Here is a 13,215-nt window from a genome sequence, read left to right as displayed (position 1 = left end):
GGATTAAAAGCCACAGTGTAGCTGTTGAGCTATCCTGCAATAACAGCTAAAATTATGCAACCCTTACTCACACAACTGAATACTTACTTATGGTATTACCTCCCCAAATATTCAGAAATCAAATCTCCAAAAAATGGGTCTTATTGGCTAAAAAAAAATCACAATTTAAAAATAATCAGGTTTCTTATTATTTGCCTTTTGGGTTTTGAGCCAGTTGATGATGTCAGGCTTTTCTCCACAACATGATAGCTAGAAAGTCGTCCCCCACACTACTCCTCCCCCATGAAAACTGAAATTCTCACAATCACTTGCCTTCAGCAGCCGGGACTTGAAGAAAAACACCAAATAATTGAGTCAACAAGGCTACTCACTGGAGTAATTAATGCTCACAATATGAGTAAGAGTTCCACAGTTGAGCCCAAAAATGTTGAAAGCAAGAAGTAAGTAAGAAATTATTTTGTATATTCAAACGGAAGAGATTACTTCAAAGATCCTTATGGCACTATCCCGCATGTCAGTCTCATAAACGAACTAGGGACATCTGGTCTAGAGGAAATTACTATAAGGTGGATGCATAACATGTTGAAATACCATACTCAAAGACTAGGTATTAAGGGGTTGCTATAAAAATGGGAGGCCATATTTAATGGAGTCCCATTAATCAATCTTTTAATTAATGACTTGGATAATGGAGTGGACATATTGCATATAACATTTCTGGATGACACCAAGATGGGAGGGATTGCAAGCACTGCGGAGGACAGGGTTAGAATTCAAAATTATCTTGATTAATTGGAGAATCTGTCTGAAATCAACAAGATGAGAGTCAATAATGACAAGTGCAAAACACTACACTTAGGAAGGAGAAATCAAATGCACAAATAGAAACTGGGGAATAACTAGCTAGGCGGTAGTTCTATGAGCCAACAATACAATGTATTTGCAAAAAAACCATAAGCTAATATCATTCTGTGACATATTAATAGGAGTGTTCTACTAAACACAAGGGAGGTAATTATACCACTCTACTCTGCACTGGTGGGGACTCAGCTGGACTATTATGTCCAGTTTTGGACACCATGCTTTAAGGAAAAAGTGGACACACTGGAGAAAGTCTACAGAAGAACAAAAAACATTTTAAAGGGGGTTTAGAAAACCTGTCATGTCAGGAAGGGTTAACAAACCTGGGCATGTTTAGTCCTGGGAAAAGAACACTGATGGGGGACCTCATAGTCTTCAAATATGTTAAGGGCTCTTGTAAGGCGGATGGTGACCAATTGTTCTTCAAGTCCACAGAAACTAGGTGAAGTAATGGTCTTAGTTTGCAGCATAGGAGATTTAGGTTAGATATCAGGAGAATTTTTTCTAACTGGAAGGATACTTCAGTACTGGAATTGGTTACGTAATTGGAGGTTGTGTAATCTCTTTCATTGATGGTTTTAAAGAACAGGTTGGACAAACATCAGTAAGGGATGATCTTATTTGGTGCTGCCTAAGAGGGAGTGGTGGTGGAATGGACTAGATAATCTCTTGAGCTCCCTTGTGCTCCCTTCCAGCCCTACATTTTTTATGATTCTAAGATATTATGCAATTATTTCTCAATGGAAATAGTGGAATTCTCATTACCAGGAACATTTATGCCTAGGCTGGCCAAAGCCATAGATAATACACTGGAACAGTCCTCTGCTGCACTCAGAGAAAAAATGAACTAGCTTTCACATCTCTAATTTCTATGATTTCTTGCTGTATTCAGAGTAACTGTGCATGTAACTTGTATTGCTAAACAAAACAGGAAACGCTTGTTAAATTCAGTTTTCTTTCTTTTTAGAAAAGCTCACTTTCCGAGACATAATAACACCACAAGAATTCAGACAAGGAGAAGATGCTGAAGTGATTTGTCATGTTACTAGTTCACCTGCACCTGTTGTCAGCTGGTTGTATCGAAATGAGGAAGTCACAACTATTGCTGACAGTTAGTATTTTGGTAACTCTTTAGGTTATATGTTCTAATTATATATTAAAATATTATTTAAAAGAAGATATATCAAAACTGTAATGTGGGATAGCAGTGAAGAATTCCTAAGCATAAACTTTAATTTTACCTTTGGATGTGGTAGATTCTCCATCACTTGAAGCTTTAAATCAAGAATAGATATCTTACTGAAGAGTATGCTTTCAGTTTCACTTTGGTTTCATATTAACCCAATAAGCTTAAAGCAAAATTCAGCCAAGGACTGTCAGCCCATTTGTGAGCAATTTTTCATATGAGTAGTCCCACTGAAGCCAATAGAGCTACCTGAGCGAGTGAGTTCTCACCAACATGTTTAAGGATTGTACAGTTGGGTCTATAGAGTTGTGTATGATTTTCATTCCAAACCATAAACCCTGGATCATCTTCTCTTCCCCATGCCTGTTGTTCTCATGGGATGTGGTATACTAGTGGCCTTCAGTATCCACTACACACACTAGTGATGTCTTTAGGAGGCAATTGACTGTCCCAATACAGCTTCTTATGACTTTGTGGGGCAACACAATTATTATGTACCTCACAATGCACAGAAAACATCTTTGGAGAGCTATCTGCCTACCTGCCTATCCTCTCACAGCTTTGGCATTAAATGGACTAAAATGCAAGGTTGAGTTTGTACATTCCTCATGCTGGTCATTAAGATATGTTTTTTCATATTCTTTTTAATTCAAAATGAAATTAAAGTTTATTTAGTGACATGAAAGTATGGAACTGTAGCATCTCTAAGGTACGATTACAGCCAAAGAAGAGCAGATTTAATAAACCTATTAGGCTTTTTATTGTAAAGCTGAAAAATCACTTATTTGGGTGCTTTCAGATTCATGTGTGAACCTTCATGGTACAAAAGCCAGGCAGAGATTTAATTGGATTTGCTACTTACATACTGTGTTTAATCTCTGTCGTTACCCACATAGTCACATGTGCAGAATTCATGGTGAAAGAGTTACCTGTAGAAGAGCAATGCAACTTTTTTATATATAATTGAATTGTTAAAGAAGGTAGGGGTTAAGGGATTTTGGAAACAAACAGTAGCTGAACAATTAAGCAAGCGGTCTTTTTGTCAGTGTTACAGTTTAAAGCCTACAAATGTGAGATTTTCTCCTAAAGATCAGGGATACTCCACAGTATGTTAATTTAATTTGCTTTTGCACTTCTAGTTCTTGTTCTGGTTACCAATCAACCCTGTTTTAGAAGATTTAATCATAAAAAGAAAATCTTGAAATTTTTTTTCTTAAGATCATGCATTTTAAATTAATCTGAATTTTTTAAATATTTCCAGTGTGCCATGCTGCATTTCATAATGTAATTTTGAGTTTGTTTCATTTTCTTTTAAGATGTGACAGGACATAAAGCTGTTTAGCTGTTTGAGCCAGACAGATATAAAATGTTAGGATTTTAAACAGTATATGGTTGAAAAACGGATTAAAGAAAAACAGAAAAAAATGTTGTTCCTTTATCCCCTGATCTTGCATTGAGAACTCCTAGCACAGACTGCTATGCCCATACAAATCCCCATTAAAATTCAAAGGGATTCTGCAAGGACCTAAGATAGCAGCTCCTGCTGTAGGAATTGGGGCTTTAAATAGTATATAGCTAGAAGAGTTTGAGCTGTGTGAGTGTTCACAGTATCACCTGGACATACTACCATGGATGGTGGAGAAGAGATTATTCTCTAGTAACCAATTGATCATTATTTCTATAGTATATAATACTTAAATTCATTAAATGTTATGTGTACAAGAAGATTAGTTTATTATAGAGATAAATATTCATTATTTTAATTGTCTTTTTCATTTTTTTTGTTTATAGAAAGCTTAAAATGTAGAATAATTTGACATCTGCTGTTGAAAGGATAATTTCCAGTTATATTATGCAGCTTTTTATTGTGCACTGGGAAGCAGCTTCCATTTAAAATCTTTTTTAGCACCTGCATTGTGGAGAGATACACTGTGATTGGCTTTTTAGTTATAAAGTGAAAATATTTCTGCTATATGTGACAAAGTGAATAAACCTCTCGGATATGATTTAGCACAATTAACTATGATTATTTAGGCTGTACAAAGTCTTGGCAGTTCCTAATGCTTGAATGTGCTATCCACACAGGAGACTGATCTGCTTACCAGAAAGGAAGGTTGTTTACTGAATCAGAAGTGAACATTTAAAGCAGGGGTCTCAAATTCAATTTACCTTAGGGCCAGTCCCAGTCATAGAATCATAGAATATCAGGGTTGGAAGGGACCTCCTGAGGGGATTGAGGGGTCCTCAAAGCAGGACCGATCCCCGACTAAATCATGCCAGCCAGGGTTTTGTCCAGCCTGACCTTAAAAACTTCTAGGGAAGGATATTCCACCACCTCCCTAGGTAATGCATTCCAGTGTTTCACCACCCTCATAGTGAAAAAGTTTTTCCTAATATCCAACCTAAATCTCCCCCACTGAAACTTGAGACCATTACTCCTTGTTCTGTCATCTGCTACCACTGAGAACAGTCTAGAGCCATCCTCTTTGGAACCCCCTTTCAGGTAGTTGATAATGTCACTGAAGATAGTGTTCAGAAAAGAAAACATTTATATTGTATTTTTTATTTTGAATTTCTCAGAAATAATAAAACTACCATATAACTTTATACAATTCTTCGCCTGCCAGAGAGTTTTTAGTGTTTGCCAGACACCTGGCAATGCTTCAGTTCTGTCAGTTTGTTGACATTTGGCTTCAGTGATTGGGCAGTTGAAAAAAGTGAGGCTGCCTCCATGGCTGACTCTGCCCAGCAACTAGTGATGGTATCTCTATCCCTCTCCCCAGCCAATGGGAGCTGCAGGGGCCGGCACCTGCAGCAGACATTGCCAGCAATGTGTCTGCATGCGTCTCTCCTCTGCGGGCGACAGTGGGGAGGTGCTCAGGCCGCAGAAGGCCCGCGGGCCGGGACTTTGAGACCCCTGATTTAAAGAATTGTTCCACAAGGAAGTGTAGAGCTGACTGGGAATGGCAACTCCTAATTCTAAAGTAGTTTTAATTCTCCCCCCAGAGCCAAACTCCTAGACATCTGTTCATTCCCGACACCGATAGTCCTTCTCCTGTTTATCTATGAAGGGAGGGAATGAGGGACAGAGGGGTCAGCTTTCCATCATCCTTTGACCAAGGAAATTAAATAAAATTACTGAGGAGACCATGACCTTGGAAAGAGCCCACGCTCTGTTAAAAGATTCTTTCTTGACTTGATGTTGTATCTTTAAAGTTGGATGTAAGAGCTCAATAGCTCAATGGAATGTAGAACTCTCTGAGCATGTTCTGTAGAGTTCCTGTAATGTCAGCCTCAAAAGCTTAATTGTCATGAATCACAATTCCATTGTGCAGGCGCCAAGGGCCTGGTACTAGAGATGAAGGTGGCCTGCAACTGTTTTTTACAGATCACACCTTGTTCTGTTCACCAAGACAGTGATTTGCTCTTTATTTTTGCACAGCAGTATTGCTGCATAAGTAGTTAAGCACACTGCCCACTCCATAGTGCCTATCACAAATACTGCAAGGCTATATGGAGGCATTCGGGTCTCTGGGACTGATTGGAGTCAGCCACAAGAGGAACTAACTACCAAGGGCTAGTCTGAACATCACCTGCACGAATCTTTCTATTCAACAGTCTGGTGCTCAATTGCATAGTTTTGTCATACATGCAGTTACCACTTGCTGGATATGACATTGTTGTAAGGTTCAGGATTACTGTATGTAAACGTTGTTTTGGTCTACATCATAGCTGATTGCGGAGATATTGTACTGAAGGTGTACTGGTGTATCCTTCACCCCTGTCATGTATTGTGGTGTGCTGTTATGTTATATATTTTCCTTTTTGTCAGGTTCCTTTGGGTTTTTTTTTTCTGATCATTTCAATGTGGGGTGTAACTCTCTTCAAAACCATCACAATTTACATCTGTAAGCGATTCTTCAGACTGTTAGAATTACAGGTGTGCAAACCATTCCAAGTTCAGTGCAAAAAAAGTTTGCAGACTTTTTTTGTGGAAACTGGTTCGTATGGTTTTTCAACCCATTCATACTTCTTCATACAGGATCAATGCTTCACAAAACATGAAACAGGAAGTAGGCGTGCGTCCTGATGTTACAACAGAAGTCTTATTTCAGTGAGGAAAACTTCTCCTTTTAAAAGTATGATAAACATGGTACATGAGCCAAAATATAAAATAATAAGATAGTGCCTAATAACGGGCTAGTTACGGGAGAAATATAAGGGCCTGCTTCAGGAACATAATCTAAGGGACTAGGCCTGATACAACAAGACAACTTTGATTTCAAGAGATTTTCCCAATCAGAAATCTAGATATTAATATGGGAGCCAGTATATAAAATATAAGGAAAAATTTCCAATAACGGTGGAATTACAAGTATACTAGGACTCTGCTTTCTAAGGTTCTTCCCCTGACATTTCAAGATAGATTATGATGACTTTATTTTTTTATCAAAAATCTTAAACAAACTACAGCCTCTCTCATTCTGAGATTACAAATGAAAAATACTTCTACTGAACTGGGCTGACCGTATTGGACTGATCATATTGGATAGGCTCAACCAATTTAGGGCCACTGAAGAAATGCCATGTGATTTGCACCCGATGACCTATCTCAGTGATCTTGACTCAAATTACATTATGAATGCCATAAAGTGAACCAATAAACAGAGAGGAGGGTTGAGGTTATAAAAAGCTTCTGCTGATAGCTTGAAGAAACAACATTTATGAAAGCCATCACTGTTTCCTGGAAACAAGCTGAACACAGACCCATGATGGTTTTGAGTATTTTCCTGATTTAAATCAAGAGTTTACACACCTCTAATTAGAACTGTGCAGCTATGGGAAGGAAAATGGTGCATTCTTGTGTGCACTCTGGGTGAAATTAATCCTGATACAGAGAGCCTGCATAAGTCCTTTTAAGGGGGAGTTTAATGGTGCATTGAGCTTGTGTTGGCTGCCATCACAGAAGTGAATTTTACCCTTTCTCTGAAAAAACTACTGTACTCAGGGTGGGCTGGCAGCTGCTTTCAGGCCCTGCCTCTAAAAGGAAATTTTAGGGTGGGGCAGGGAGGGGGGGACCATAAATCACTCATACTACCATTGTTTCAGCTGCATCAGTGGCAGAACTGGTGGAAGCCCTAATGGTTTCAAGTACTTCCAGCATTTTGTCCTCAGCAAGTTTTTCATGGAGGTGCCTTGCTAGCTCTCCAGCACGTTTTTGTGTGGGCTTCATACTTGTCTACTGATTAGCTATGGGTATTCACATCCTGCTTTGGGTATGCCTGTACTGCAGTACAGGACCCGTGGCTGGCCCAGGTCAGTTGACTCAGGCTCATGGGGCTTAGGCTGTGGGGCTATAAAATTACAATGTAGACATTTGGGATCAGGCCAGACTTTGGGTTCTGGGATCATGTGAGTGGGGAGAGTCTGAAAGCCCAGGCTCCAGCCTGAGTCCAAACATCTATACTGCACTTTTATAGCCTATTAGCCCGAGCCCTGTGAGCTGAAGTCAGCTGTCCTGGAGCAGCTTTAAGTTTTTAATTGCAGTATAGACATACTCTTAGTGTCCTAGGCCAGTATTTCCCAAACTTGGGACGCCGCTTGTTCAGGGAAAGCCCCATTGGGGCCCAGCTGGTTTGTTTACCTGCTGCGTCCGCAGGTTCGGCCGATCGCGGCTCCCATTGGCCGCGGTTTGCTGTGCGTGCCCAATGGGGGCTGCTAGAAGTGGCGCGGGCCAAGGGAAAGCCCACCAGGGGTTTTCCCTGAACAAGTGGAGTCCCAAGTTTGGGAAACACTGTCCTAGGCTATAGTGAATGTTGTTGACTGTCGTGTGTGATGAGCTGGCATTGTCTGGTGGCTGTTAACTGCCCACATCCATTGACTGTGATCCCCTTACAAAAGCATACAGTTTATATATTTGTGAACCTATGGGTATATCATATATAGTACTTTATGGGATGTATCATAAATTAGTACTTGTATAAACATGGTGTCCGCTAGAGCGGTTGGATGCTCTGAACTTTGCTCTGAGCATACTATTATTTATGTGAATCACATTATCCAGGCCTAATGCATGACTGCAAAGCTTCAGGTGAGTTTACTGGTTCAGCCTGACTTTACATAATTACTATGCAAGGTAGATAACAATTCTTTTAAATATTTGGTGTTATGTCTTGAAAGGCAGTAATTCCTTCCACCTCTATCAGTGGATACGTCATACAGAGTGGTGTGTGGCTTTTCTGAGAAATCATTTCAATTCACTTTCCACTCTTTTTCAACTTTCCGATAGGTATTGTTTGTGCTGTGTATTAATCTGTCTGCCTAAATGCTAGTATGTAGTATGGGATGTAGAAAGAGCTTTGTTCATCTGATCAACCCAATTTACTCATAAGAATTTCTCCTGTTATTATACACACATTTCTCCAGTCTATCCCATGACAAGATTAGGGTATTTATGGTGTTCCGAGTCACCCAATGTTAGAGTTCATTTTCATTTCATTTTCTTTGATGAAATTGAAATAGCCTCCTTAGCTGAAAAGGCCTGGTAGTTGACAGAACATCCAGCCAGCAGGGATGAAGCTTTTCTTATATTAAATTAATCCTCTGAACAGCACTTTCCAAATGTTTGAAAATGTACATTTTTTATGATCTAAGAATTGTGTTTCAACAAATAAAAAGCTAACAAAAGTTTAAAGAGAGAAATTATCTCCCTTTCCCCTCCCCACCCCACCCCACACACACCTTTTGAAAGAGAGAACATTTTGAAGGGTGACTGTCAGAGGATCACACCAGGAAATGGGTTTTACTTCTAGGTGTATTGGATTGTGACTTTTATTGATTTGAAAATCAGTGATTAGATCTTAATGGCCAGTGTCTTTCTTCATGATATACTTAGAACTCGACAAAGGGAGTGGAGCACCAGGACCCCAGTTCAGCAAATCCCTTAAGCACATGCTTAAATTTAAACACCTGGTTAAGTGTTTTGCTGAGTTGAGGCCCATGTATACAGTAACCACAAGAATCACATATAGTGACCTAAGGAGGAATATGTCTCTCAAAAGGTATAAGCTGATAATGGCTGATTTAGACTGAGGGACTTGAAAAATTAAATCCATCTGCCTCTTATATCTGCACCTCTTATAGGGTGCTACGAGTGGTGACTCTGATCCAAGAAAACACTTAAGTGCATGCTTAGGCCCAATTCAGCAAAGCACTTAAGCTATGTAACTTGGAAGTCAATGAGACTTAACCACTTGCTTAAAGTTCAACATGTGCTTAAGTGCTTTGCTGGATTAGGGTTGGTGTATTCAGCATCTTGAAATGCCAAGCTCACAGTGAGACACATGATCCGGGGTCATAATATGTAAGAAAAATAGTTTTAATATAAATTTTTTGGCTGAAACTGAAAGATCCTGTACAAACAGTTGTTTAGTAAGAACAGAGACAACTATTACCTAGAAGAACATTATCTAGTTCCATCTGTACAATTTTAAGGTTTGATGTGTGACATTTCTATGTTTCTCTAATCCTTTTACCAGTCTAGGGTAAATAAGCATCTAATTCACTTTGTAATAATTTGAGTCAGATTCTTAGTTTTACAAAAGACATTAAATGAGCTAAGGATTCTACTTCTGGGCTAACCTATTACAATATTCTATTTTTCCTGTTGCCAGAAACAAAAGTTGCACATTTTTTCATAATCTTATCACCATATCATCTGCAATAAGATCCCAGTTCTGCAACTTGTTTCATACTGATGGACACCTATTGAAGTCAGCAAGGTTCTGTGGGGGCTGCCTACACATAATGAGTTGCAGAATTGGGAAATAAATGATGTCATATTGGGTGAAATCCTAGCCATATTGAAGCCAGTATGAGTTTTATCATTGATTTAAATAGAGCCAAGATTTCACCCATTAACATTAATTTGGAAAAGCAGGGTAGTTGGTCCTTGACAAGAACTGAATAGGGTGTGAGGGAGGATGCATATAATATATCTTATTTAAAAAAAAATAGCACATCATTGAATATTTGGTTGAATGTACTGTAGGTATATTGTGCTTCCATTGGCACTGCAGTAACAAGTCTGGAATAAAAATGTACAGAGGAACAACTACATTTCCATTTTATATAGAAAAAATCCTAACTGAATTTAAACAAAAGATAAACCAATATTTTTGGGGGTGAAATAACTTAGGTTATGATATTACATTTTAATTTTAAATTGAAAGTGTTTTGTTGATGAACTATTTGATCTCATTAGACAAGTTCATTTATCTTAGTAATTTAAATTAGTATCCCAAAACTGTCTTAATTTACCGATATCACTTTATTCATTACATGCCTTTCTAGATCGATTTGTGATGTTACCAAACAACAACCTCCAAATTCTTAATATCAATAAAAGTGATGAAGGAATATATAGATGTGAAGGAAGAGTGGAAGCTAGAGGAGAAATCGACTTTCGGGATATCACAGTTATCGTGAATGGTAAGGTGTACAGTGATTTTTCTGAAGTTGAAATGAGGTCTTGCTTTCATTGATTATAGCATTATTTAAACAAGGTTCATCATCTTCTATGAAATCTTAATTAGGCCACGTATTGCAGGATCGCTACATACTATAATTGTTACATTGTTTTTCTTTAAATAGAAATTGAGTTGTTTACTGTTTACAATTTGTACATTGTGAGGTTTACCTTATGTGGGTTTTTATGTTTAATTTAATTAATATAATTATGTAGTTAAGGAGATATCATATCTCCTTTAATGGTATAAATGTATGTAAATGTTATGTGTAAATGTAGTGGTTTAAAAAAAATATCTTTCGCAGGATATAGCCAACCACACCAAGATCAGAGTTCAGATTATAACATGCCGTAATTTAGCTGGGTATATATCTTTCAATGCATGTCATGTGTTGTTATAAACCACTTAATTTTATGCAGTTATTCAGTTTCACAGTAACACAGTTATTTTATGAATTGTCAGTATTTAAAACCTGTTTAAACACCATGAACATAATTTTTAACTGTAGGACTACAGTTGAATTAACTGGATACACCATGGATACGCCACTATTATTTAAGTCATAATAAATTTTAACAATTTATTAGAAACCCTTTTAACAAGGAATATGAAAGTGCAAGCATAAAATTGAATATGTAGGTTGACCTCACTGTTAAAGTCAGTGTCGGCACAATAAAACATATGTGAATGGGTCTCTATTCACTTGTTGGCCAGCAAGGTTCTATCTAACTAATAGGTATGTCTATTATATTAGCTCCTTAGTATCTAAGTGCCATTTCTAATATCTAATGTCTTGTTTCTGAATGACCCTGTCATGCAAACCCTTACTCACTTGAGTATCAATGAAACTATTGAAGTCTGGACTGCTCGTGTGAGTAAAGGTTACTCGTTGCACGGGTATTCCTTGAATCCATAGCGATAAACAATAGCTGTGATATTTAAAGCAATACATCTTTAGATTGTTATCAATAGTGCACGGAAAGGGAGTGGGAGGGAGGGCAGAAGATTGTGCTGTGCCCCAATTAAAGGGTATAGGAGTGTGCATGCTCTGTGTATATAAGGGGAAATGTTTCCCTCTGGTTCCTCTGTGTGCAATACTCCTGAGTCCTGGCTATGTGCAATTCCCATAGTCTAGCCTATAGTATTTACTATATCACAGTATTTCTATATGTAAGCCTACATTTGAGCTGGGACATGTGATTCTCAACTCACATAGACTTATCTGTGCTAGTTTGGCTCAAACTAGTGCACTAAAAATTGCAGTGTGGCTGGGGTTGCATGGACTAGCTGTCTGAGTACATATCCATCCGGCCCCACCACATATACAGGGAGCTAGCCTGGCCACCACCAATGTTACCTGTCTACACTGCTGGGTTTTTTAGCATACTAGCTCAAGCAGAGCTAGCATTGGTAAGTCTATATGAGCTGGGAAGCACACACGCCCACCTCAAATGTAGACATACCCTATATGGCTGGGTGTCTCTTACTTGGAAAAAAAAATTCTTGACTATAATATATAATAAAGGGGATTTGAATAGAAAAAAAGCTTTACAGCCTATAATGTATTGAATGCTCTAGGTATCCTTGAGTGTTTCACAAAGTAAATGAAATAAATGCTGTTAGTTCCATCACTGGGTACAGAAAAAGAGCAACCATTATGCAGTGAGTTCACTCACAGCATGGATATTGGAACATAATTTATCAAGACAGGTAATTGTTGACCTGAACATTGGAGTTATCTCCTTCTCATTTTGAAGAGTGCTATGAAATCTTTCACTTCATACTGGACTTTTAAAAAGAGATGGAGAGGAAGGCTGTGTCTGGCACAACGCATTGCATTAAAAATGGTGGGCCAAATTCTAACCTTGTGTGAGTGAATGGTGTCAGTAGAGTTGTACCTCTTCATACTCAGTCTGAATCTGGCCCAACATCTTTATCAGTGAACACTTCTAGCTTTGAACTCAGTGTTATGATCTAGAGGCAAAAGAGTTACCAACTGAGCAACACTAAAATCATTTCACATTGTAGAGTCTCCTCCTTGATTTATCAGAATGACTGTCTTCTGTAAGATGAAGCTAAGTGTACTAAATCTATTTCCAACTGGGTCTGTAAAGTAACATTACAAATAAATAAATAAATAAATAAATAAATTGCAATGACACCTAACAAGAAAGGGAAATGTCTCTGAATCTGTTTCAGCAAAAATGCATCAATTTTCTCTGCCTGTAAAACCTTTACAAGTGCAGCCCCACAGTACCTTCTCCTCTTCCATAAAATAAAAATGGGATAGTCAGATAGTTAAAATAATTTTTAAAAAGCATAGGAGAGCTATGCAAGAGGTTTTTTTGTGCATGGATACTGTCCAGTTTTGGAGCTTTGTGAAATCTTCCATTTTATTTTTAATACAGTTTTAATTGAGTTCTTCAGGGAAAGGCCAACTGAGGAGCAGAAGGTGCAGAAAAAGCTGATGCTGTAGGTCAACTCACCTTTTTCCCCCTTCTTCTTAATCATCCTGGGCCCCAGCATCTCTCTGTTCCACCTATATAGAGTCCTTCCCCATCCTTTGCTGCAGGAGCTCCCTGATTGTTTTCTAGACCCTTCTCTTGCCCTACCCTTCATGGCTCCTTGGACATTTGAATT

At 38.3% G+C, this 13,215-nt stretch overlaps 1 protein-coding gene across 5 annotated transcripts in view; it reads left to right on the top strand.

The window, feature by feature from the left end:
• The window catches only part of NCAM2 (neural cell adhesion molecule 2), a 557,227-nt gene that overhangs the window by 310,775 nt on the left and 233,237 nt on the right, over positions 1 to 13,215 (top strand). For all 5 annotated transcript variants that reach the window (XR_012161242.1, XM_073363287.1, XM_073363298.1 and 2 more), the window contains exons 4-5: positions 1,829 to 1,972; positions 10,400 to 10,537. Coding sequence is in view for 4 of the 5 variants with exons in the window: in XM_073363287.1 (XP_073219388.1) it covers positions 1,829 to 1,972; positions 10,400 to 10,537 (282 nt within the window). In the remaining variant the exon portion in view is untranslated. The remainder of the gene's footprint in view (positions 1 to 1,828; positions 1,973 to 10,399; positions 10,538 to 13,215) is intronic.

Source organism: Lepidochelys kempii, chromosome 1 (genome assembly GCF_965140265.1).
Source record: "Lepidochelys kempii isolate rLepKem1 chromosome 1, rLepKem1.hap2, whole genome shotgun sequence".
Taxonomy (NCBI): domain Eukaryota; kingdom Metazoa; phylum Chordata; order Testudines; family Cheloniidae; genus Lepidochelys; species Lepidochelys kempii.
This window is presented reverse-complemented; position numbering and strand designations above follow the sequence as displayed.